The following is a 27,721-nucleotide window of genomic DNA, read 5'->3' as shown; positions in this document are numbered from 1 at the left end:
GTGCACAAGTCTGCTTGCAACTAGACTTTTTTAAAAAAAAAAAATTGATATAACCAATCACATCAATTGAGTATGCAGAGAGTATACAAAAATGACTATATGTAATATTACTTTTTTATTTTTAACCGTGGGGAGCGGGATGTTACAGAATTAAGGTCATATTATCAAACTTCCCATTTACTTTTGGGTCAATTGGACTACGAGTTTTTTCTCAATTATCTGACGTATACTTGCAAAAACTCATTCTCCTAGAGCATGTACACTTCAAGAATTGGGACTTTGTTCCAAACACCCAAAGCAGCTAAAAATATGTAGTCAAAACATATGATCGTGCATGAATGACATGGAAATCCATGATGTGTTTGGCATTTGCATAGAGAATCTAATCATGTGCATGTACCATCTAATGTTGTTCAAGAATCAAGATAATCTTTACCTGCACTTTCTTCGTTGTCTGGTTGATTCGAGGGGTTCTCCACTGTAACTTGGATGATATATCCAATAAAATTATTTTACTTAAATAAAAATAATTGAATATAACTTGATACTCCAAATTCCTACTATCACTTGAACCACAGAATATTGTGTAGCAAGGCCGATTCTTCTATTCACAAAGACCATGCTAGTAGCCTAGTATGACTGAAACATGCATTAATAATTTAATATATGAGAAAATGTACCCGACATTACCAGCATCAAGAACCACGATTTGGGCAGGCATTTGCAAAATGTGATGGATCACCACAAACAAAACATCTTCTGCCAGAAATAGGATCACCAGTTGCTGACACAAAAGTTGTGGAAGCAGCGTGTGCTCCCCCACGGCCACCTCTGCCACGGCTGCTACTCCTACGGGAATTAGATGCTGAGATATTCATCCCAGCACTTCGAACACTCCTTCCTCCAGTGCCGTTGTTTAGGTTATCTTCCCACCTGCATAACAGGCACCTAGATAATTATGAACTGGTCCTTAGATGAAGCTTTCCATAAAAGCAGATTTCTTTTTGCCACAAAAAGGGTTAATAGCTTTCTAATTGCATCTGTAACTAAAGTCAGTGAAAATATTATCAAATTAAGACAATCTTTATGGCAAAGCTCTATTTGCCTTATGGCAACACCCCCTTGTGGGTCGGACATCTGTGGATCAAATTCCTATAACCCCAACTGTTGCTGACTGGAAAAAAATAAAAGTCATAATCTTTATGGAAAGGCCACTCTGTAATTATTCTAATGTAATTAGATATGTATTAACAAGGATATTTAATGAGGTTACATACACAAAAAAGTTGCAATTCTGCGACGGACATGAGTAGAATTTTCTCCCCCTGTTGGTTACTGTATTAGCTGTTCGCAAAGTGCAAGGTGTTCCACATGTGCTACAAGGAATTGAAGAGTCTCCTACATCATTGAAAGAATCATAAAGAATTATTTTATTCAACCTCCAGACCCTGGCGCGAAGCACAGAGAGAGAGAGAGAGAGAGAGAATCTTAATGATTTTCATGTAACAGTAATTATGAAGATATCTCCATCCAACCCCCCCCCCCCCCCCCCCCCCCCAAAAAAAAAAAATAAAGAATAGAAAGAAAACCAGTGATGTAACAGACTCCAGAAAGAAAAAATAGCCCCAAAAAAACCAATGCTGTAGCCTTCAAAAGGCTAAATTCTCAAATTTCTTTCTTCTTCTGTGGTGTTCTTATGTTGACTGCTAATCTCAACAGTAGTAACCCCGCTTTTATAAGAATATTTAGATTTATGAGGAAAAAAAAATAGAAGTTCAGCACGCATACCAGTTTGTGGGTTCATTCCACGATACTGAGCACTTCGGGAACCTGAAACATGTGATGGGCAATCACTTGAAGAATGCACTGTTTGCTGGCAGTATATGCAAGCGCTGCGCCTAGCCTCACCAGGCCTAGAGTTACTTTGTTGGACACCGCTGGACGATGCAGTGGATCCTCGTCCTCGTGCTGGAGAACATATTAAGAATGCCAGACATCTGTTAGTGACTTGACATGTAATACTACAGAGAATGAGTTCCTTTGACTATCTCAATATTCATATTGTGTATTCACGTTGTGTAACTTGGATCGTTGATTGTGCAACAAACTGAATTGCACATTCCGAGAAACCCAATATACACCCTAAAATATGATAATTGTTCCAAATTTAGACCTTTTGTGCAGAGCAATAAATAAAGGGACCAAAAGCATAATCCAGAAGAGGAGTCAAGAGGCTAACATCCACACAAAAAAAAAAAAAAAAAAAAAAAGAGGATTACCGTACGGTAAATACATGTGCCTACCCATATCACCTTATGAAACTATGGAGAATAGTCTTGCACTATAAAAGATCATGCACAGACATCTTCTACTGTCTTAACATTACCTGATATATGGTTAAATCTGCCTAATCACATGCAAAAACCTCCACAACCTATGCCAACCTACAGTGCTTTCAAGTTGCACATTCAGATACCAAATTATGCACAGTTATTTTTTAGTCTTGACAGATTATGCAAACATATAAGATCCTAGTTCAAATAACAAAAACCTGTTCTAAACATAATCCTGATTTTATTTATTTATTTTGTTAGCATTGGGTGTCCGAGAACAAAGTCCTGACTAATCCCGGGGGTGCACAGGCCCTCGGCAAGGGTAATATAATCCTGATTTTATATATGCATACATATGTCCTACTATATGGATTGGAGAAGATGGGGTGTTATACTGGCGAGGTTAACCCTTAACTGCTATTAACTATTTCTACTTTCTAGGCTTTGGTTCGCTTTTCTTTTTTTTTTTAAGCAAGATAAATTTATTGGATGTATTATCCAAGGCACAAAAGGGGGGTCCCTATAATTTCTCGAATACAAAAAAACACAATGCCAAGGAAGCGAACAAAAAACAAAAAAGAAAAACTGGAAAGGGAAATGGAAACCAATGGAATGGTTTTGATCCCATATTTTTTTTGGCCAAGAGACTGCCATAATGGTAAAAAAGGACCACCTTGAATGTGGTATTTTTGGTAGTCTAGTGAGAGGACAGCCAAAGTAACCACTCAGTGAGTTGGGAAAAAAAATTGAGTATATTTGCTGTAGGGTAGAGCGATGAGCTTAACTGGGATGAAATAATTAAGGCAAGCCCCCACTCTCACAACCGTGACAGAGATTGCTACTGAGAGGGACGACTTTTGGCAAAAAAAGGTCAGAAGTGGAAATTTTGCCATATGGGGTGGCAGAAATTGAGAACCAAGGAATGAAGGCGCATGTGGCTCACGTACCAGAGTGTGAGGAGCGGTGAATGGGTGTGGCAATGGAGGAAGGAGCAGAGAAGACGTTGGTGGGGTGTATCTGTAGCTGCAAAGGGTGAGCTAAGGCACATTTGGGCTTGAAGCTCCTCTCAAAAAGGAAAGCAAGGCCAAAAAAAATCCTAAAAGGAGGGAATCTGGACAGAATAGGGAGCAATTGGCAGGGAGGGGGTTCCTCTCTTCGCCGCCCCCTACCCCCCAGACTGGCAGCAGGGATTAGATGGTAGATATGGCAATGGGGAGAGAGACGTTAAGGAAAGTCTCCCTCTTCAAGATTTAGTTGTGTTTGGGTGTTGAAGTATCATCAACACTTCTTAACTCTTCTCACTACTATTCATTACTTTATTATTACTTTTCACCTACTTTTATTACTATTCCTTGCTTTTTACCTACTTTTTATTACTATTCATTACTTTATTATTACTTTTCACCTACTTTTTATTACTATTCATAACTCTCCTCAACACTTCTCAACACCTTAACAGACAAGACCTTGGCTTACTTATGCTGCCTATTTGTATCATTTGCATTTGGTTGGTGATACCCCAAGCTAAAACTCCTAGCTACTTGTGAGTTTCAAGCTAAAATTGGAGATTTGAGTTGTGAAAGATTGCCTTTTGAGATATGATTGGTATTGCCCATTATCTAATATGAGACTAATGGCAAATTGTTTATGTTGGAGGTTAGGCTTTCGGAACTTGTACGCCCCCGATTTGTTTGACGAGTATACTGGATATATTGTGGTGGCTTAGAACTCATTAAGGGTTATCTTTTTTTTTTTTTTTTATATATAGGTAGATCTCATTAAGGGTTATAACATAACTTGTATGTATACAGAGATGTATGATTTTGAAGAAATAGACAAGTTATTTAAAAAAGTGACTTATATCTCTTAGCAGGTTTGGGGCATCACATTGATGATCTTTCAAGTACTAAATTGAAACTGTATCTATGCAACAGATCTCGAGTAAACCACACATTAGAGGAGTTACATGCATGAACAAGATGAAAAGATGAGTATAAAACATTATAATTGTAATAAGAACAAATTGTTTTGTTTTTTTGATAAGTATAATAAGAACAAATTGTATGGAAGCAGGTAATATCTAATGAACTATAAATGAATGTCTCAATTAATTACTCAGGACAAGCACACAGACCTGGTACCCGAGAACCAGTTCCACAGATTTCTATGAGCTGACTGAGAATCTCATCACAGCCACCGATACACCCTGATCATTTATAAATGAAGAAGAACTTCAGGGTTGAACCAATGGCAAATTCCACAAGGATTATCTTTACTTGGAAAAAATAAGACTAACAAATTATCTTGTGGGGTTCTGTTAGTTTGAGATGATTTGACTCAAACACTAATGTACTATAATGATAATAGCAAGGCCAGAGCAAACAGAAGGCCTCAAAGAAAAAGATGACAATATGTTCAATGGAGGTTATGGCACCAGCACAGAATTGAGTTAGACTGCTCCTGTATATCTCCTCATAATGTGGGTCTGACCTGGAAAAAAATGCCTCGACCCCCCACCAGGCCCCACGCACAATAGGGAGCAGGGCACATCAGCCCTCAATAGAAAAAACAAGGCCTACACGGTCCACAGAATATTGGTCATGACCCAACTTAGGTCAAACAGTGAAGGCTTAGTGCATCTAAAGGGTAAACAAGTCTCTTTCACCAAGGTCATCAAGTCCTAAAGAAAGTGAAGCATAGCTAGGTATCATTGATGAAAAGAAAGTTATCTTAGCTCATGGAGTATCACATACCTAAATGGTTGGCATTGTAGTTTGGTGGTATTTCCAGCTGGCGGAACTTAAATTGAATCAAGTGAACAGGACCTATGAAAGTTTTTTAACATTACAAAAGAATTCAGATCTCAAAAAAATAATTAAAGAATGTTACTATAGACTATAGTTAACAAGAAACCTGCGTTACATGAATGCTTTACATCAGGTGAAGAACACCAATGCAGACACAAAGCTTTCTTGGCATATGCACCTCAGTGTCAAACATAACAATGTTTGAACCACCAAACATTATAGTAAGATTAGACAGCAAGAAGTTTCCATAACATGCCAATATGCTAGGTTACATAGATACCCTATCACCAAAGACAATAAAGGAAAATAGCTAGAAGATTGTTACAATTTAGCTGGCAATAAATTAACCATCCCTTATTCTTCTATTTCCCTAGGCTAGATTCTTACCTATAAAATTACCACTTGTCCCCGTTATAAACTCTCCTTTATATGTGGGCGTGGGCACAAAGTTCCCCCCAGTAGAGCAGATTCAAACACAGTATCTCCTACTTTCGTACCTTTGAGCTCATAGAAAGTAGGAGATTTTATCATTTATTATCATGACACTCCCCCTCAATCTACAATTTGGAAGCAAATGGCTTTGCCACCTACACAGGCATCTGCACCCAATGTTTAACCGATCCAAATATACTGCAATAGAAGATTTAAGTAAAAAACCTGGAGTGCAAGTGTTGCAAATATCAGTGGTTACCACTGCTTCTGATACAGATCCAGGGAGCCAAATGGCATTTCTGCACTGAAAAAGTGTACCAAACAAATGTCATAATTACTAAGACCAAGGTCACCTAAGGACCAAATAAAGCAAAATGGACTCATTGATATTCAATATTCCACATAAATCAGAAAGAGGAAGAAGTAAATGTAGATAGAAGAAGTTAGCTGGTTAAAGTTTGCATAAATTCAACTAATCCACTGGCTCATTTGCACTCAATAAAGAAGATGTGAAGGGAACACTATATGAATTACGATAGGAAAGAAATATTTTCTGCAGATATATATTTTTTTTGGATAAGTAATAAGATATTTTATTAAGGCAAGTAAATAGGCATAGCTCATGTACACAGGGAGTATGCAAGTGGAAACACCTAAATACAAGCTAAATACTAGAAGCTAGGAAATGCTAAAAGAAAATCATTTAGATTATCCCCATTCAATACAAGAACTTTTGCCCATAGACAAAGTTCGAAAGAAAAATCCTCTAAATCCCCCCGATGAGTGTTCTCGATCATCAAAACACCACCCATTCCTTTCCAGCCATAGGCACCACATCAAACATAAAGGAATTATCTTCCAAATAGCAGCAATGCGATGACTACCAATGAATCATTTCCAACAAGCCAAGAGGTCCACCGCCCTCTTGGGCATCACCCAAACAATACCTGACCTGCTGAAAATCTCATCCCAAAAAGTCTTTGCTACCTCACGATGCGGAAACAAGTGATCAACAGAGTCACCATCTTTCTTGCACAAATAACATCAGTCTAAGTAGATTATACCGCGCTTTCTCAAATTATCCGTTGTCAATATCTTCCCAAGAGACACCAACCAGCAGAAAAAAGCAACTTCACTAGGCACCTTGGATCTCCGAATACACTTCCAAGGGAATTGGTTGTCACTACAGCAAGTCAGCGTTTTATACTAAGAGCTGACTGTAAAAATGGAATTTCCAGCATGTTGCCACAACAGTCTGTCCTCCCTTCCCTGCACAATTTTCATATCATACAGCCTACTGAAAAAACCTGAAACAACCCGCACTTCGCAATCATGAGGTCTCTAGTAAATCTCACATTCCATTTAGGGATATTATTAGAAAAACAACAGAATTAGCCACAGTGAATTCTTTGTCCCTTGCTATCCTAAAGAGAGAAGGAAAAGCATTCTTAAGAGCCATGAATCCCATCTCCTCCACCAACCTTAAACCAAACATGGATAAGAAATCCCACCCCCCCCCCCCCCCCCCCCCTCCCTAGCCATTCCGAATATATTTCCACAAATCCACACCATACAGACTTCTAACTTCGTTAGAACACCAACTCCCCCATGCCCTCCCCCATATTTAGCATTGATAATATTTCTCCATAGTGCATCCCTCTCTAATTGATATCTCCTAAGCCATTTTCCAAGAAGGCTTTATTAAAGAGCCTCAAATTGCGAATTCCCAATCCTTCACAAGCTACTGGTGAACAAACTCTATCCCAACTTATTAAATGGAACTTCCTATCTTCCCTAAGGCCGCCCCACAACAAAGTTACGGAATATTCTCTCAATTCTACAAGCCAACTCAACGGGCAAAGGGAAGAGGGAAAGAAAATACATTGGAAGATTAGTCAATGTACTTTTAATCAAAGTAATTCTTCCCCCTTTAGACAAATAAATCCTTTTCAAACTAGTCAACCTCCTCTCTATTTTCTCAACCACTCCATCCCAAATTGTCAAAGATTTAAAAGAGCCCCAAGGGAAGGCCTAGATATCTCATAGGAAGGGATGAAATCTTACAACCCAAGACGTTGGCCAGATCCACAGTGTTCAAAACAGGGCCCACTAGAACTATTTCTGACTTAATTAAATTTAGGTTAAATTTCGGTAGTGAGGTGATCTCAGATGATCTATGAATAATAGTAAAAAAGTGGTAAAAAAGTAATGATAAAATATTAAATAATAATGAATAGTAGTAAAAAGTAATGAAAAATAGGTGAAAAGTAACTCAGTTGGTCAGGCCTTGGGTTTGCTCCCCAATAGTCACCAGTTCAAGTCTCCTAAGGGCTGCTGAAGATTTACCTGGCCATTAACTTCAAGGCCCCATGGGATTAGTAGAGGTGCACGCAAGCTGGCCCGAACATCCACAGATATTAAAAAAAAAAAAAAAGTGGGTGAAAAGTAATGATAAAATTTGAATAGTGGAGTGATCTTATCTGACTATCCAAACACAGCATTACTCTATGCCCAGAAACGGCTTCAAAGCATAGCAAAAGAGCTCTCAAAGATTGAAGATGATCTTGTTTAGGGTTGCTGAAAATAATGGAATCGTCAACAACAAGAAGATGATAGACCTTTAAGCTACCAAAGGTGTCCCCATCCACCAAGAAACCCGACAAAAAGCTCCCTTCAATAGCCACTTCAATCATTCTGCTCAAAGTATCCATGACAAGAATAAAAAGGATAGGAGACAAGGGATCCCCTTGCCTCAAACCTCAAGAACTATTAAAGAAACCAGCCAGGGAGCCATTCACCAAAATAGAAAGTCTAACCGTCGAGACGCAATGACTGATGCATGCAGACCATATATCTCCAAAACCATATCATATGTGCCACCATTGAAAAGGTTTGGTATAATCTTGTATTCCTTCACATAAATGCCTTTTTTGATTTTCAAGTTTTACATATTCCTTAAAATTCATTGATCACATTGGAGTTTTTTTTCATCCAATTAAAACTAGCTTTTTCAATTTTCTAAATCCTTAGATATTTAACTATTAAAAATACAAAGAAATCGAAAATTTAACTTTTAAAATGTCCTAAAATACATGTCTGCTTTCTGAAAGTGGAAGTTCATACATCTTAACACTTATTATATCCCTCTTACCTCTTCTGAAGAGCAAACACAACGTTTGATAAAAGTTGTGCACCTTTTGCATAAAATAGAGGAAAAGTTAAAGGAAAAATCTATTCTTCAGCCTGAACTTTAACCCACCATCCACACCAGCCAGCTGACACGGGAAAAGACAAAAAAAAAAAAAAAAAACCCCTTTTGAGAAATGAGAAGCTCTGCCAGACAAGCCTTCTCCCCCTTCCCCTTCCCCTTCCTTCCCCCTTCTCTTGTTCTCCTTCCGCTTTTTTCTCCACACATTCTACTATTCACTAGTCTCTGTTGTTACCATCTATTTGCATTGTTCTCTTTCCTTCTTGTTATTCGGTGCCTTCATATTCCCAGCTCGACAGCATTACTAATCCTGTTCTCGGGTTCTGAAGGAGGTAGGGATTGGTGATGTTACCATCAACAACCATGTTTTGGTTCAACAATTCAATAGGTAGTGAATCTGTATTCTATCTTTTCTTCTTCTATCTTATTTACCTTGCTTTGTTGTCTTTAGATACTTCTTTTCCTCAATTAATTATTATTGTTTTGTGAAGGGTTGAACATAATGTTCTCAGAATTGAAAGAGAGATGAAAGGAAAAGATTTGAAAGGGAATCCAAGTCCTGCTGACTACGGTGAAAAAACTGAGAATCCTCTCCTTGGTCAACAGAGTGGAAAGAGATATGAGAGGAAAGATCATCGGCAAGAGATTGAGACAGTCAATATGCAGAGGAAGAACTGGCGTAATGAGATCAAGAGAAATAACAGAGAGACTGAAAGGAAGCAACAGCATGTTGAGAGGTGAGCACGGAGCAGAGACCCGAACCCTAGATTTCAGTGTATGTCGGTGGACTTCAAACGCAGCTTGGGAACGCGGCTTGGTTGAGATGCACAGCACGGTGATTCTGTTCTTTAGCAAGATGCACAGCATGGTGAATGAGAATGCTTAGATGTAATTGTTTTGTTTTAGTTGGAAACCCACGTCATCCTACATGCTGGCTGGTCTGGCCAGTGTGTTAAAAATACAGCTGCTCCCTAGCAGACTCCAAAGTTAAAAAGATCACCACATTGTTATCTTTAAGTTAATAATCATACCATCTCCAACCAAGAAATAATAAAAACTCACTAGTTTCTGGGATCAAGCAAGATAAATTGAAATTCTTCAAAGCACAGCAAATTTGTCTCTTGAGAGTTTTCATCCCATTGGTGATCACAATTCCTACACCCTTTGATAGAAGATAATTACCACTATCATCTTCCATTAAGTGATTAGGTGAAGCATTATCAACGTACCTTTCGTGCATGATGCAATCAACAACAACTAGTAGTACACAACATATTCTATATGCTGCGTGACTTCCTACATAAAATAGAAAAAAAATGTAAGGGGAGCCTATTAAAAGAGATACTAATAGATGTAAGTTGAACATGTGTACTATTAGTTGGAGATCATGTCAACGATCAAAGTAAACGGGTAAAACCGTCTATCTAATGCATTGAATGCCCTTCATTGCTAACAAACAATCGTTCAAACCCAACCTGTGGAAAGCCCAAGCATCAAGGTTTCTGTCCACATATGATTTACAGTACAATGAAGATAGCAAGGTCAAGTATCCCAACCTGTGGAAAAGCCAGGCATCCGACCATGAAATTGCCATCCTGTAAAGAAATAACTAAATTGCTTACAGAGAGTTATTTCTATAGCATAGAATACATATTGCAAGAACTAAATTACAAATTACATTCTTACAAAAAAAAAGTATCATGTACGGTGACTTGCAAAAAAGCATAGGGGAGACTAATTCTCCTAAAACTAAATCCACACAGTAAAACCATTGAACTGAACTCTTTTTGGTTCACTACATCTATCGTTTTTCACCATATAGATCTATTTAATACAGCATCTGACTTCTAAAGCATTGAAATACGAGTCTAGGAAGCAGAATAAGCAATAGTTTGAAAATATCACCAGAAGTCTGCTAAAGCTGCATGGGAAGCTGCTCACCCAGGTTTTAGCCCAGTAATGGAGTTGGAGAATTTGTAGACAATGGAAAGCAGTGTCCTAAGTACTTATGGAAAGATTTTCTTTTAAAAAAAATTATAGTGCTGTCAGTACCACCAAATCGCATAATTTTCAGCACAGGGTGAGTATGGAAGATCATGGTCAAAGAAGAGAATAAAAAATCTCTAGAAGGTCCCAAAAGTGATGAACTTTAGCTTATGGAGAAAAGCATGGCCGAATCAGTGGCACTGAAGAATGAACATTCTGAGGAATGGAAAAACTTGCTGAAGCAAAAGGAAATTAGTTAAAGCAAAATCGTTTTCCTTTAAAAATGATCCATTTCTGCTGCATGAGAGATGCAGTTCCAGGTTTTAAAGATGCAGTGACTTTATTATCTCAAACTGAGAAGCTGGTTGGAGAAGCCAAATGGAACATAACTTTGGTGCCTAAAATGCAGAATTTACCAAAATGGGATAATTAAGATCGGCACTTATTGCAAGGTTTTATCAGACCAAAACAGCCAGCTATTATTCAGGAATAGAAAATTAGGAAAAATGTCGGAAGCACAAAAGTTGGTGAGAAGTAATCATGAAGAACCTTTCCCCAACTAGATGTGCAATTGCTGTTGATACAGTGAATGCATAGGGTTCAACAAAATGGGAGTTCAGAAAATGCCAACGCCAAGCTATATAGTTTAGAAATAACCTTATATGGCTAATCAAAATTAGTCAATGACTTTAAAATGTAATTTGCAAAAAAGAAGGGACATGTGCAGAGATAGCATTCATTTGGTGCAATTATATAATTACCTACTAGACTCAGAGTCTGCAGCTGCATAGTGCAAGCAAGGGACGGGAAGGAAACACGCTTATCCTCTGTCATGACTTGATGCTCTTAAATTCTATGTGGCATTAATACAGAAGTTCAATTACCATCCAATACATTAATGACCGCTTCTTATCAGTGGAAAAAAGACCGCTTTTCATGACTGGAAAAGTCAAGTGAGTTTTATTAGAATGTTGTGTGTCTCACGGAGGTAGTCTGGACCTTAGGCAAACGAAGCTAGGTATCACTGACAAGGATTTTGCAATAATTGATAAAAGAAGAATGCCAAAAAAAAAATACTACTACTACTAAACGACCCAACCATTTATTGACAGACTTAATCTTTGAATAGAGAAGCACTTAAGGCCAGAATAATAGTGTTTAGCCGATGGGCACACACTTTTTAATGTAAATAAGACTAACTCATCAGTTTATTAATGTGAAAACAAAACATTAAGATATTGTGACCAGAACTAACTAAATAATTACATGCCAACACGGTTCAAAAGACAAACAGGACCAGAATATTGTCCTGACAAAGCACCAAAAGATTCAATAGTCTTACACAGAAGGAAATTATAGCACATCCATTGTTTGTATAAATAGGAAAATGACCTCTATAAATTATTACCCGGTTACGCCGAAGGACCATATCTGATTCCTGGCAAAGTCCACATTGCCTGACAACTTCTCCATGTGCATGCTGCTCATCTCCACCAGATCGATTGGACCTGCATTAATGGTTAAACGTGCATTACAATAGTGAAACATAAATTCTGCAAAGATAGAGGATACTAAGAACACACCTTTCAAAGAAAATTCCCATAGCTTCAAAAAGTTTTACTTTGTTTAATCTAGCCTGCAAATATGGCCAGGTTGGAAGTAATAATTGACATCAACAAAAAAAAAAAAAAATACAACGCATGCAGATATTTAACATCAAATATTTTAAATTAAAGTAAAGAAAACAAGGGACTACAATCTGAAAAAAGTTTCATGGATAGTGTAAATTATTTAAATAAAATTTTTCTTTATGGTAATTTTAATTTTTTTTCCCCATAGGGATGACAGGTTTGAAACCGCTGTTAAGGTAATAATGAACTAAAATAAGAGATGAGTAATCATTAACATGCTATCGCCCCATGATGAAAACTAAGAGCATGTAAAATTGACATAGAGAGAGAGAGAGAGAGAGAGAGAGAGAGAGAGAGAGAGAGAGAGAGAGAGAGAGAGAGAGAGAGAGGCATTTGCTGACCTGCATAACCATCTTTAAGAAAGATCATTAAGTAGGGCTTACAAGCCATCTCAATATATTTAGTTTCTACAGCCATGCAAACCATTCTATGATAGCAATTATAGCATAGAGGTTACAGAAGTCTGATGACAACCTCCAATGAACAAACTACTGATGTTCCATCATCACGTTGATATCTAACTGTAGACTTACATCTAAGAAGCAAGCTTTCATCTGCTGCAAGCTAGTTAACAAAACTTCAGCTTTGCTCTTAGTGCCCTCACTAACTGCTTTCATGTCACGCTCCATAACTGCCCTAAGATATGGCTTCCAAAGCTTATACCTACAACAATAATAAATAAACAGACAAATCATAGCTATCATAAATATAAATGTCGCTAATATATACATGGATTTCATGGTTCCACACTCCAATATAGGTTTGAAGCAATAAAGTTAAACATTGAACTTATAGATCAAATGCATGCATCAGTTGCATAAACCCTGCTTCCCCAGCATTTCTATATGAAGTTAACTACATCATGTTATCCATCTAGGTGTACTGAAGGCTGCTGCAGGAGAAGTTAACCACTTGGACTCTTCAAATGGCCTGCTGCAGTGGAATGTGTCATTTAACAGAGCAGTTTAAGATTGTGAAGTGGGAGACATTTCTGACTTCTACAGCACCACCTTGTATGCATTGAATTCAGAGGGTGGTATGGAGGACATACTGCTGTGGACACACCCTGGGAACAAGAATTTCTCAGTTAGATCTTTGTATAAGGCTATGTCTACCCACTCTTCTCAGAATTTCTCTTGGAAAAGCATTTGGAAGAGCAAAGTGCCCCTAAAGTTACTTTCTTCGGTTGGCTGGCCTCTCACAGGAAAATTTAGACCATAGACAAGTTGAGGAAGCATGGTTTCTTCATAATGGATTGGTGCTTCATGTGCAAAAGGAATGGCGAATTGACGGACCATCTTCTTCTCAATTGCGATGTGGCAAAGGCTCTATGGGATGAAATCTTCTTAAGGCTGGACATTGCTTGGGTGATGCCCAAGAAGGTGGTGGACCTTTTGGCTTGTTGGAGCGGAACACGGGAAAATCGTCAAGTAGAGGATGTTTCGAAGATGACGCCCTTATGTCATATGTAGTGTATATGGAATGAGAGGAATGGAAGATGTTTTGAAAGTAGTGAACCCTCATTGGAGGGGATTGGAGACTCATTTTTCCAAACTTTGTTACTTTGGGCTAAGACCATTGTATTAGATGGAGGTAATTTTAGTGAATTGTATGCGTCTCTTTTTGTTTGTAAGCTGTAATTAGGTATTTCTCTCTTGTATACCACCTGTGTACTTGGACTATGCCTAATTTTGAAGATCAATAAACTCTATTATTAAAAATTAAAATTAAAAGAGAGAGAGAGAGAGAGAGAGAGAGAGAGAGAGTGTGTATTGAAGGCTAATTCCCTACACAGCTTTGGGACTTGGGAACTCCCATGTGTAACATACCACAGTTGTGAATGGAAAACTTGCAAGTAATAGTTGACTTATGATTTATAGAGTAAAAGTTCATTATTAATATCCTTATGGCACGTCGTATTATATAAATGTGTTTGCATGTCTGTATTTATATATCTGTCGGACATCATGCAGATATATCTCTCTATTTCAACAAAATCCAAATCATAAACATACTTAATGTAACTGATAGAACTTGTATCTTCATTGATAATTAGCATGCCATCCATAGCACCATGCAGGCAAATACATTTTTTTTATAGGTACCATGCAGGCAAATATATGCAACTCTAATAAGGATGAACTCCATTGTCAACCAGTTTTTAGTTGCTTTTAAGGCCACCACATCTAAGATAGGACTGAAGACGGTCAAGAAATCACTGCTAAATCTTCAAAAACAAAATTATATTACTTACCCCATGTCATCATATCCCATAACCAGTGCCTCGCCCTAAAAATATAAAAAACTCAAAATCAATTGAAAGAATTACGTATCAAAAAAGAATTATGGGATAAAAGAAAGCAGGATCAAGTGCATATTAGCTTTTGGGAAAATAGTGTGTTTCATTTATAGAGTAAACTCTGTTTATATACTTATTAAAGAAATGAGAAAAAAGAGTAAGGCAATCTTGTGACTGCTGAGATACACAGGGATAAGCAAACATGGGTAAATATAAGGATAAAATCAATCAACAGCCTTGTGTCAACAAAATATATATTGGTAATATAGAAATATTATCACAATGACAGCTCCTGAGCCACTTATCAGAGAACAATAACCCTTGAGTTGACTCCATCAATGTTCTATAAATTCAATATCTAGCAAATCTTCATGGCACATAATAATCAAACAAATCAGAAATTTCTTTAAAAAAAAAAAAAAAATTAGTGGGGTCAAGCTCTCTAAGTCTAAGTTTTCCCCTGATGCCAAATGCGAACAAAAAAAGCCTCACAATTGTGTGAGAATTGATATCCACATCACTTCCAATCATGATTTACACACACACACCCACATATTACTCCCAGTAATGTAGCTGTAAACAAAGTAAATTTGTCAGAGTAGATAAGGTGAAGTGAACCTTGGTAGAAGTCATCTCTAGGCAAATCAAAGCCTGGTAACACCTAAAAGAACATGCGTATACACTTCTGCTCTTATTTGATATGTGGACAGTTAATTGTTTGAAGCAAACTCTTAGATATGTGGATCGCCTAGTGTGTCACCCCTAAAGATGGTGACACACTAGGCGATCCCAACTTTTTAGTTAAATAAGAAACTATTCAATTCTACACTCTATACTTCATTTTAATCCTAGCTACTCCATATTCCCAAATAAATTAGGAAACGTGAATAGATTATGAGAAGACTATTGGGCATAAGAAGGCAAGTTAAATATAGTAGTGAGTTTAAGCCAAAGAAGGTACAAGATTAGTTGGTGAGAAACGAGTGTTCGAGTCCTTAGTTGCATAAAACCGATCAAGCAGCTTTTTTATGTGATCATGCATTGTGGCATCGGTACCAATTCCCTCCTACAACAAAAAAGGCAAAAGGAGAGGTGATAATTTAGAGATACAATTATCACAGCCAGATTAGCCAGTAAACATATAATCCCATCTCATACCATAAATAATCAATAACAAATAACAAAAATAATCCAGATTAAGTAACTATCTTCCTCACCTTGTCCATGCAGCTTAGCAAATCAGCTTCACTCAAAAGTGGTGGTGGTCTAGTAACTCCTGAATCGAGAGTCAACGATGTTGGCGTAAACTGTAACACAATCAATATTCACATAAACCTTTGAGTTGCATATACAAGCTACAGCGAAGTTACTGCAAGTTAAGATCAGTCTTGCTGATTGAAAAAAACAAAAAGATAAGATCTGTGTCTTCTTTGGTGCACATTGAAAAAAAAACAGAATAGGAAAAAAAGCATACATATAAATATACACGCCTGTGTGTGTGTGTTGAGAGAGAGAGAGAGAGGGTATATATAGAAAAAGGAGACCCTCAAGATACCAAATCAACAAAATAAAAACAATTAATCATGGTCGGAAGTGATCTCCAATAAGACATACTGTAACCCCATTGCCCCAACAACCTGATATATGCACTGCACAAGTTCTTGAAGTGCATATATAAGAGTTTCAACATCCAAATCTACAACAGATTGGGTCATATATAATCTCATCATGAAAATTTTACTCTTCCAAGTCAGTGATCTTCAATTCATTTTATTGATAAGAAAAAACACTCTCCACATCGTGACTACAGATTCAAGGAAGAAGGATGACACATCCTTAATGATAATATCACAATGAAATGGTGGTCACAGCCTTTGAAAATGACACCATCACATTTGTGAACAAACTCAAACGGATGGTTAAGTTGACTAATTATTATCTACTATGCATGATTGTTAAGTTGAATAACGACAATTATTATATAATGTAATAGGCATTAAAAATATGCATGCTTTCTTCATCTGTATCACAAGTTACCTAAAGTTATTGTCAAACTTTAAACCTCCCAGGTCCAAAAGCTATTTAATTATTTGTGTGAGCCAAACACATTTTAGCAGTTCAAGCATATAACAATGATGACATATATAGAGGCAGAAAAGATACCAAGGAGTTATATGCTAGCTGATGAATCCATTTAATGATAAGGTGTAAGCAGAGGCATGTGAAAGAAGTGATGGAACAGATCAAAAGTAGAAGTATACAACAATAATGAATTCCAATTGGAAACCTCAAGTCTATTTCATGATACATCAATTATCAATAGCAAACCTGTTGTCCAGAGACATATGTTGGGATCAATGAACTTCCCCAAGACTCAAAGCGGTAAACATCTAAGTAGTTTTTCTGTTCAAACAAGAAGCAATTGAAGTCAGGTATAAAACTATCATCAAAGACCTTCAACCCCATAAAAAACCAAAAAATAAATAAGGAGTTTTAGGAACATCATGACATTTTGATGCCAAACATAACAACTGCAATCTCATAACAAAAGTAAGTTAGATTTTTTGATTGGCCATCTGTTGGCCGTGTAACACAGAGCAAGATGGATCATGCAGCCCAAAGGGTGTTTTCAGCTTCTCCATTTAGATGGTCATCAATTTTTTCTTGAGGTCCATCAATCACAAACAGGAGAATAAATTTACCTTAGCATAAAGCTGTTTTTCCATCCTTAAACAAGACCGATTTTGTTGTTTCAATTAATTATTTTTCGAGAATTCCTTTCATTTATCCTAAAAAATGCATCATTTAATCAAGCTATGAGAGAAAAATGAACTAAAACAAAGCGGGGCTTACTTTCTTCATATAGAAATGATATATAAAAAATTCTAAAGTAAAATGTTATTCTCTCTCTCCAGGCAGCCATTTATATTAGAAAGTAAAGGGTTAAGGATACAAAAGTTAATTATTTAGAGAGAGAGAGAGAGAGAGATGGAGTGCTGTAGATTTTTTTCTAATAAGAAAAAAAGAATTTTTATCGACAAGTAAATAGGCATAGCCCAAGTGGAGTGCTGTTGATTTAAAGAGTGATCTGAGAAATAAAAGCTTGACACTATCTAGAGAAAGTTCATTCCTATCAAAGTTCAGCCAATACATTTCATGCCGTATAGGCAACATAGAACAACGCAGAAATGCTTCCAAATATTATTACTCCTATATCTTCCAGGCTTTCATCTCAAATAGTGAAGCAGACTAACCATGCAGTAGCATAAACATTTAGCACCAAAGAGCACAAATACTAGAAGAGCGAATATCCCTTACAACCAAGCAATCAAGAAATGATGTAGCATTTCATCATTATACTTACTAATACAGCATCAACCCACAAAATTTTTCTTAAATCTGATTATCTATCATAAGAATTTTCCCCTCATTACATGCGTCCAAAAGGATGGTACTTTTTGGTTCTGTCAAATGGTCATAAGATCGACCATTAACAGGTTCTTTACTTTCAACATCCAACAAATTAGTCACCATTCTCCGTCCTACCACTGAGCACAACAACTAAAAACAAGAATTCATCAGCTCTAACGCCCAATCATGTCACACCTAGGGCCAATACAGCATAGGCAATCCAATGCTGAAACAGGGACCAATACAACACAACCGATGCAATACTGAAACATAAATGCCCTTGCATATCATTAAAATTTTGTAGCTACCATAATGATTTAGTGAGATTCTAGCTACACAACACAAAACTCTCTTCATTTGTCCTGTAATGGGCCCAATTGCACTAAAAGAAATAGAGCTAACCAAAGCAGAAGGAAATATCATTATATAAAGATTATCAAGTATTGAACTCAAAGGATGCTTGGATGTAAGGAGTTTCATGCATAGCATAAAAATGTTTATGAATAGGAGTAAGTTTCTAACAGCCAGCACAGGGTGGCCAATGGCAGCCAGAGACTTGGGCCATCCTTGGTGGCCAAAGGAGACACCACAAGCAGCCCAATCTAGGATGGCTGGTGGCAGCCAAGCAGGCCACCCACACAGGCTGGCTTCTAGTTTCTTCTCTTTTAATTTGAAGAAAAAAAAACAATTGTTTGGGGGAGGATTTTGCGTTTTTGGTGTTTTTGAAAATCTTGAGTTTTTATACAGTAGATGTAATATTTTTGGGAAACATCTTTGGCTGTCAAAATCCCCTTTAACTTCAGAGGGGATTTTGTAGCCAAACATCCCCTAAAGCTTGCCAAAGAATGGAGCAACAATTGAGCATATAAAACTGATCATTAGTGATAGCTCAAAAACTTCTAAAAGGTAACACTACACAGTAACCACCAACTAAAGATTCTATAATATTGTATTGATAACAGTTCTCTAAAATTTCTGTATCAGCATATCCAGCTACAAGACATCATAACACAAATGTGTCATGAGCACACATCAGCATTCATTCATGAATATATATATGACATATATGTAATATTCACTATTCATAAGCCCAACAGTTAATTATAATGGAACTCCTAATTGCAAATAAAAAAGTTTTTTTCTCAAAAAAGACTCACAGATAGTATTACTCTCCCTGATGCAGAAAACAATTCACCAGAAATATCGATTTCAACATTAGTTTCAGCCCCTACTGCTGGCTGAGAGACACAAGCCAGGAAATGGCGAACGACCAGCTCATATAATCTCTGTCACAGAGTGAAAGAAACATTAAAAGCATGCATCTTATCTCAGACCATGAAATACAGTTCAAAAACATGCAGTCAATAGTTAAATGCCAATTATGATGGTGGTGCTACTTACATGGTGGTCTTGACTCAATCCATTTTCCCCAGAGAAGAATTTTGTTGGATGAATGGGTGGATGGGCCTTGTCATCATGTCCACCATTACCAGGGTTCCTCCAAAGTCCTGCTCCAGGATCCAACAACTGTTGGGCATATGATCCCCATATGGGATGCCTTTGTTGCTCTTGCACAATTGCCTACATGAAATTAATGTCATAATGGCCATTTTTTTATGAGTTAAGCTTTATTGAAAATCAAAAAGGATATTATGCCATAAGGAGAATAAAAGGAATTTAACCAAAAAAAAAAAATTATAAGTAAATAATTGTATTAATAATGATGGGCATAACCCGAGTACACAAGATAGTATACAAGAGATAAGACCTATCTAGGTCGAAGCAATGGAAACAAGAAAGTGATGAAAATCAAGGCCATTAAAGTCTATAACTATGGCCCATAGGAATAAAGTTCTAAAAAAGAAAAATCTAAGTTCCTCTATTGAGCGCTCCTTGTCTTCGAACGTCCGATCGTTGTGTTCCTGCCACAAGCACCACATAATGCAGATAGGAACCATCTTCCACAAGGCTTTGATTCATGGGATACCTCCTAGATTCGTCCAGCTGGCCAAAATCTCTACCACAGTGGCGGGCATTACCCAAACAAACTTGACTCTGCTAACACTTCATTCCATAGCTCTCTAGCAATCTCCAATGTAGTTAAAAATGATCCACAGTCTCACCGGACTTCTTACACATGCAGCACCAGTCTAGTATGATCACCTTGCATTTCCTCAAGTTATTTGTTGTCAAAATCTTATTCAGGGAAGCTGCCCAAGTAAAGAATGCTGCTTTGGGAGGCACCTTATTTCGCCAAATCCTTCTCCACGAAAACTGAATATTCAGCGAGTGAGTTAAGGATTTATAGAAAGATCAAACCGAGAATGTGCCTTTACCTACAGGTACCCACCACAACATGTCAACTCGTTGCCCACTCAGTTTTGCGGAATACAATAGGTTAAAGAAATCCTTGAAGCTGCCAACTTCCCAATCTTGGGCTGCCCTATTGAAATTGATGTTTCATTGGACTTGGTCCCCCGATAGGAACATGAGATCAGCCACTGAAGCTTCTTTTTCACATGCAACCCGGAAAACTAAAGAGAATGAGTCCTTTAGGGCATTATTTCCACACCATAAACCCCAAGGGGTTGGCCTAAGTGGTGAAGGCCTTGGTCTTGGGGTCTCATTCCCTTCAAGGTCCAAGGTTCAACACCTCATGGGTGCAAACAATCCTTTGGGGCCACACCCCCTAGTGAAAAAAGCCAGCGATTTAACCAGTTCCGTGTAGGGAAACTTCCGAGGGTGCGGTGCACGGGACCGGGGTTTATTCTGCAGGACTGGGTCCAAATGGCCCTGCCTTGGAGAGGTTCCCCGACATAAAAAATAAATAAATAAAAAATAAATAAAAAAAAGATTGCACACCATATGTCACTCCAAAATTTTATTCTATAGCCCTATCCCAACACAAGTTTAGTATGGCGAGCAAAAACCTCCACCCTCGTCTGATGTGCTTCCAAACTTCAACTCCATAAGCCCCCCCCCCCACCCCTCTAGTACGCCAAGCCCCCCCTCCCCCACAAACCTCCATATTTACAATCAACCACCGACTTCCATAGGACTTCTGGTTCCGTATTATATCTCCACAACCATTTTCCAAGTAAAACCCCGCTGAAAATTCTCATATTTCTAGTACCCAACCCACCGGAGGAGATTGGGGTGCATACCTTCCCAACTGACTAGATGGAATTTGAACTCACTCCCCACACCACTCCAAAAGAAATCACAATGAAGTTTTTCAATCCAGGTCGCCACGCTTGCTGGAATTAGGAATAGAGACAAGAAATATGTTCGCAAGTTAGACAAAGTACTTTTAATTATGGTAATCCTGCCACCTTTTGACAAGTACATTCTCTTCCAACCTTCCAATCTACATTCTATCTTCTCAATCACTTTATCCATATTGATATAGCCCTTGAGGCAGCCCCCATCGGAAGTCCAAGTTAATCCAAGGGAAGAGAGAAAACTTTACATCCAAGTGTGCTAGCCAACTGCAAAATGTTACTAACACTACCAACTTGCACCAACTCTAATTTGTCAAAATTCATTTTCAAACCTGAAGCTGCTTCAAAACAAAGTAGAAGTGCCTTCAGTGCCCAAAGTTGGTTTTGGTAAGCCTCACAAAATATTAGTGTATCATCTGCAAACAATAAATGAGCAATGTTATAAGTACACTATTGGGGTCACCAACCAAGAAACCAACCACAAAGCCATTATTAACCAAAGTCGTGATCATTCTGCTAAAGGCCTCCATAAAAATGACAAAGGGGAGTAGGGACAATAGATCCCCTGGTCTTAGGCCTTGGGAGCTGTTAAAGAAGCCAACTAGACTGCCATTTATCAAAACTGAAAATCCCACCATTGATATGCACCATCTGATCCACGATCACCATTTCTCCCCAAATCCACACCTCCCAAGTAAGTAGAGTAGAAAGTCCCAGTTAACATGATCATAGGCCTTCTCCATATCCAACTTACATAGGATCCCTGAAGTGCCAGATTTTAGTCTGCTATCCAAATATTCGTTAGCGATAAGAACTGAGTCCAGAATTTGCCTCCCCCTTACAATTGCATTTTGCTGTTTAGTAATGATCTTCCCCAATACCTCCCCTAAGCAATTTGCAAGCACCTTGGATATGATCATGTACACCCCATTGACAAGGCTAATGGGCCGATAATCCTTTACCTCCAATGCCATGGGCCGATAATCTTCTACTATTTTTTTTCCTTCTCCTTCCAAAAAAAAGGGGGGATAAAAAGGGAAACCTTCAAGAGGCATTAAGTAGGCCTGAACATTGCTAGCCATCTTCTTCCAAGAAGAGTCAGCATATACCCAAGATGAAAAAAAAATCATCATTCAGTTATCTTTTTGGAAAGGCAAATGCCTATAAATCCTTAAAATAGAAGGTGGCTTCTTGAAGAGATGTGGTAATTTGAATCTATTAAACACACAAGCAAGAGTACATGGTAAAACTAAAAGCATCCATAAAACACTAAACCAAAACATATAAAATTTTCAAAACTAGATAAAGAGTTAGATTTCAACAAGATCAACCACCCTTCCAGGCATTACCCACGCCAACCCAACCCAAGTAAAGAAGTCATCCACAGAGCTCTAGCAACCTCATGGTGAAGTAGCATCCACCATTTTCCCACTCTTTTTGCACATACAGCACTGGTCCATCACAATGGTCCAGCATTTTCAGTTCATAGGTACAAACATGTAAAAGGTTACATAGACATATTAATTTAAGTTACTACGCAGGTTTCGAACATTTACCATTCAGTCAATGTGTACACTGTACACTGGTTATTCATATTCAATTCCTAACTCACTCACGTCCCCTGTACTTGGCTTCGCCTATTTTCAATAAAATTCTTATTTACTAATCAAAAAAAATTCCTAACTCAGTCACCTTCTATTTCTAGCTAAATGATTTTCTTGTATACATCTCATTTTACTTGGAATGCACCTTATGAGTTTTTAATGAAATTATTATTACTTATCAAAAAGGTTCTAACTCACTCTCCCTTATTTTAACTTTATTCCACATGGATCACATTACTCAACGTATCTCAATCACATTTTTTTCATCTGTATCACAGTCATATTTTCATACCTATATTCTCTTCTAGCTTCCAGATTTTCATTTTGCAAAACTGTTGCAATCCCAAATTGTAGTTGATTCTAATGATTAAAGTAGATATCGTTACCACTATATGAAACATTTTCATGCTTGACAATAGGAGACAAAGTTACCAACATGCAAATCAGTTCTCTGTGAAAAGGAATCAGTCTCTGTACGAGGATAACTGATGAATCCAGCTTGGTATAAATCTTCCGCAACCTATAAGCAACAGCAAAAGAGTGAGTTTCAGGCTGAAAGTACATTACATATCCAAACCCTATAACCACGTGAATAGTAATAATGAGCATAGTTAAGGAAACAGCTTAACATAAAACTGCCAGAGTATATTGGAAGAGCTCTAACATTAGGGGAGTATAGATAGGACAACAAACAATATTTGAAATGAAAAATTCGATTGTTCAGGTTAAAAAATCTACTATTTATGCTATAAAATGGTTATAAACTTCACATGTTGATTCTACCGGTGGAGAACTGAACCACAGATCAAAACGTTCTATAAATTATACTCCAAGTTCCATCTCATGTTTTTTCCTTGCAACTACATACACTCACACACATTTCCCCCTCATTTTATTTCCTCTTACCAAACAGTAAATAAAGCTTCCCAAACATAAACTCTACTTGAAGGAATTAAACCACAACCAAAGGTTGAAATCAGGAGATTTCCATGATTTGCACCCTATATTTCGATTTCACTTTAAATACTATTTGTAATTATGTAGCAACCAATTAGAAGGGAAGTGCAATTGAAACCTTCATGGTGTGTTCAGAACTCATCCGGAAGTATCGTGAAGCACGTTTTTCAAGCTCTATGGTATTCAAAGGATATGGAGGATACTTTAGCTTCTCCTGCTGCCTAACCTTCGTAACCTGAATGCAGTTAAATAAGTAAAAGCTGAAATTTCAATCATATATGTGCCATGAAGTTGCCATAATTCTCAAGTTACAAAATTTCAATATTACTCACAGTTGCAATTGGCTCCTGAACACACATCTCATAAATTATAACCGCACAAGTATAATCAAACAGATGTCCACGCCTACAAAAACAAATATTGTCAAAATTTAATTTTATGGCAACCAAATCTCAAAATCAAAATGTAATCACCAAGGCCTTCATGGTTTACATCCAATTGAAAGTAGCAATGCCTTCATCAGATTTATGTGAACAGTTGATTGTCCAAAATTCTTCTGGCTCATGTGCTTGATTTTCCCAATATCTTTCAACAATAAAGCCAAGTGTAGGGAACTGCACTTGGGAGGGGGTAAAATGGAAAATGCATGAGAATTTCATGTGATACTTTATAGTATAGTTCATTTACATCTGATCTGTCATCGGTCACCGTACCTGACAAGGACCATAACTTAAAACAAGATTTCTGTCATCTGTAGCAGAATCAATAATAAATGCATCTTTCAACAGTATAGTCTGAAACCTAGTGAAAGAAGCACCAATCCGAAGATCTATTTCCTGCAACAAATTAGAAAGTCAATTTCATTGCCCATAGAAACCGATATCACTACCAAAAAGAGTATGAATGAATAGCAAATGACAATCTTCAACTCCATGTAAAATAAACAATGATCATAAATAAACAAGTAGAGCTCCACTAAGGTGAGAGAAGGTACACACTTGCCGAGCATCCACTGCATCAGCAAACCATTTATTTGGCTCAACAAGATGTTGCACTGCTTCATGGATTTCCCTGGAGTCTCCAAAATCAAAAAGATCATGAAGGGAGTCAAAAAGATCATGAGAACCAAAAACAATTAACCTTTAGGACCTGTCAATTAAGGCTGAGAAGTGAGCCCTCCTAATGGTAAGATGAGGATTTACTGCTGTGCAAACTTCTACAACTTCAAATGCAATGTTTTCTCCTTCCCGATCGCAATCTAGCCACAATACAAGCCACTGGCACCTCCTAGCTTCCTCTTCCAATGTCCTCCGGATATCCAACTTGTCCTAAATTGGCAAAAACAAAGAAAGCCAAAACACCTAGATGTTAAACAAAATTACATTCCAACAACAGGTGGTTCTTGGATACTTATCAGTCATAGTAACAAATCATGACCATAAGTTCCTTCATGCTAACAAGAATTGCAACCAATGAGTTCAACAGTTCTTTTATTAGAGAAAAATAAAACATGATGATGGCCCCATCAAAGAATCCGTTCAAACTTGGCTGGCTTCAGCACAACATTCTATAAGGGGGAAGAATCACTTTGATTAACAGCACCTTGTCTAACCTCCCTCCGTACTTTCTATCCTTATTTCCTTTGCCTACAGTGGTGGCCAACAGAACTAAGAAAATTTTTTGCACATTCCTGTTGAGCGGTGTTAGGGATGAGAATAAGTTTCACTTGGTTTTTTTTTTTTTTTTATAAGTAAAATGAAGACCAAAATAAGTTTCACTTGGTTAGTAGGAATAAGGTTTATACCCAATGTCAAGTGGACATATAAGGGTCCAAAAGTTTATAACTTTGAAAAATGCACTTCTCGGGAAATGGTTATGGCGATATCATCAAGAGGGAGATGAACTTTGGAGGATCGTCATTGATGCCAAATACAGGAGTGATTAGGGGGTGCTCTAATGAAGTGAGAGGTGTGTTTGGTGTGGAATTGTGTAAATCTATTCCAAAGGGTTGGGGGGATTTTGTTAATCATTTTAGACTCGTGATTGGTGATGGATTTTGGATCAGATTTTGGCATGATATTTGGTTTGGGGATATGGCTCTAAAGAATGAAATTCCTTCTCTTTCTTTTAGGATTGTTCGTGATCAAAATGCTTATGTGGCAGATTATTTGGACAACTCTTATGGTCCTTTACATTGGAATGTGAGATTCATAGGACCTGCCCAGGATTGGGAAGTGGGTGATACTTCTAATTTTTCCAAAATGTTGTATGTTTTGAACATTGGTAGTGGCAAGGAGGACCGCTTGCTTTGGACTCAAGCCCGGGAACAAGAAGTTCGCAGTCAGATCTTTATATAAGGTTATGTCTTGCCAATGCCTTCATTTTTTTCCCGTGCACTTAGAGGAGTAAGGTAACTTGCAAGGTTACTTTTTCTTTTGTTGGTTGGCTTTTCGTGGAAAAATTCTAATGAAGGACCATCTGAGAAAGCATGATCTCATCAATTTGAATTGGTGCTTCATTTTTAAAAGGAATGGAGAATGAATGGGTCATCTTTTACTCCATTATGAAGTGGCAAAGATCCACTATCCACTAGGAGGATAGTGGATCTTTTGGCTTGTTTGAGAAGTATCCAGGATAACCACCTAATTGATGTCGTTTGACAGATTATTTTCTATACCTTATGCAGTGTATTTAGCTTGAAAGGAACAGTCGTTGCTTTGAGGATAAAGAACGTTCGATGGGAGAGATTAGAGGCTTTTTCTTTCATAGACTTCTACTATTATTCTTGATAGAGCTAGTTTTCATAATTTCCTTATTGTTCTCTCTTGTATATGTACTTGGGCTAGGCCTAATTACTTTATTTAGTAAATATTCTTTTTACTTATAAAAAAATGTTGGGTTTGAACCAACTTGTAGTAGAAAATAGTTCAAAGAAATGACAAGATTGCAACAAAGGGTTCGATCCAACTTCTTCAGCGATAGAGAGAGACCTCGGGTACGAATTTGCGGACGGGAGCTTGGTAGAGATCGGCGGGGTCGCAGGAGTGCCACTTGCGATAGCGTTCTTCGAACTCGAGCTCCATAAGGTGGCCGGTGACGGAGGTGAAAAGCATGTGGCAGGGGCGTCCGTTAATGGAGTAATTAAACTCGAAAATCCTGTTGTAACGCGAGCGGCCGTCCCTCGTTCTCAGTCCCTGGTTCCTCGAAAGAATGCCGGCCACAGACTTGGCCACCGACGGCTTTTCTGCCACATTCAACACGTTGATGGTGCGCCCGCCGGCCATTACACAGGTTCGGCCGAGAGCTGATCGGCAGGTTTGGGCTTTGGAGGAGGAATGAGATGGACGGAAGGGTTGGGGATTTCCTTTAGGGGGCAAATTGGGGTTTTGTGCTTGGGTTTCCCGCCGTTCGATAGCCTACGAGGGTATTCGAATTGTTGGGAATACTGAAAGGTACTTTAGCCATTTTGTTCAAACAGCAATTGGAATCCTGGATGTGTGTTTGTTTGAAATAAGATATATTATTTGACTTTATAAAATTCATAGAAAAATATTAATAAAATATTATAAAGTTAAAAAATTATTTGAATATAAATTTTTAATATAGTTTTTATGTTTGAAATTTGAAAAAATTAAATTAATTTTTATGTTTTGTTTCGAAATTTATAAAAGTTATAATGATTATATGAAAAAAATTAAAATTTTAAAATTAAAAAATATTTTGTATTTTAGTAGTATTTGAGAATAAAATTTTAAGAAGTTTAAATATTATT

General features: G+C 37.5%; 1 protein-coding gene across 1 annotated transcript; it reads right to left on the bottom strand.

Moving 5' to 3' along the window:
• Positions 1-495: 495 nt before the first annotated feature.
• Positions 496-27,414, bottom strand: LOC122307525 (DNA topoisomerase 3-alpha). Its single transcript, XM_043120445.1, has 24 exons — positions 26,940-27,414; positions 25,099-25,277; positions 24,948-25,020; positions 24,663-24,785; positions 24,442-24,563; positions 24,282-24,354; positions 24,068-24,184; positions 23,429-23,512; positions 19,569-19,748; positions 19,325-19,453; positions 17,085-17,159; positions 15,974-16,063; positions 15,718-15,822; positions 14,712-14,746; positions 12,991-13,120; positions 12,350-12,402; positions 12,175-12,274; positions 10,337-10,375; positions 5,798-5,876; positions 5,087-5,158; positions 4,468-4,539; positions 1,789-1,968; positions 1,278-1,398; positions 496-933 (listed from the first exon to the last, which is right to left on the bottom strand). The coding sequence occupies exons 1-24, from the start codon at positions 27,231-27,233 to the stop codon at positions 696-698; spliced, it is 2,763 nt and encodes a 920-aa protein (XP_042976379.1). The 5' UTR covers positions 27,234-27,414; the 3' UTR covers positions 496-695.
• Positions 27,415-27,721: the final 307 nt, after the last annotated feature.

This window comes from Carya illinoinensis, chromosome 4 (genome assembly GCF_018687715.1).
Source record: "Carya illinoinensis cultivar Pawnee chromosome 4, C.illinoinensisPawnee_v1, whole genome shotgun sequence".
NCBI classification, from domain to species: Eukaryota; Viridiplantae; Streptophyta; class Magnoliopsida; order Fagales; family Juglandaceae; genus Carya; species Carya illinoinensis.
Note: the sequence above shows the minus strand (reverse complement) of the source record. Positions and strands in the feature narration are given on the sequence as shown.

Bases quoted from the DNA above. Each gene is read 5' to 3' on its own strand.
- LOC122307525 (XM_043120445.1), bottom strand. From the start codon at position 27,233: ATGGCCGGCGGGCGCACCATCAACGTGTTGAATGTGGCAGAAAAGCCG. The intron at 17,160-19,324 runs GTGAGTCTTTTT...TTGTTTGAACAG, and splicing joins CAGGGAGAGTAATACTATCT to AAAAACTACTTAGATGTTTA. The intron at 15,823-15,973 runs GTGAGGAAGATA...TTTTTGTTGTAG, and splicing joins TGCTAAGCTGCATGGACAAG to GAGGGAATTGGTACCGATGC.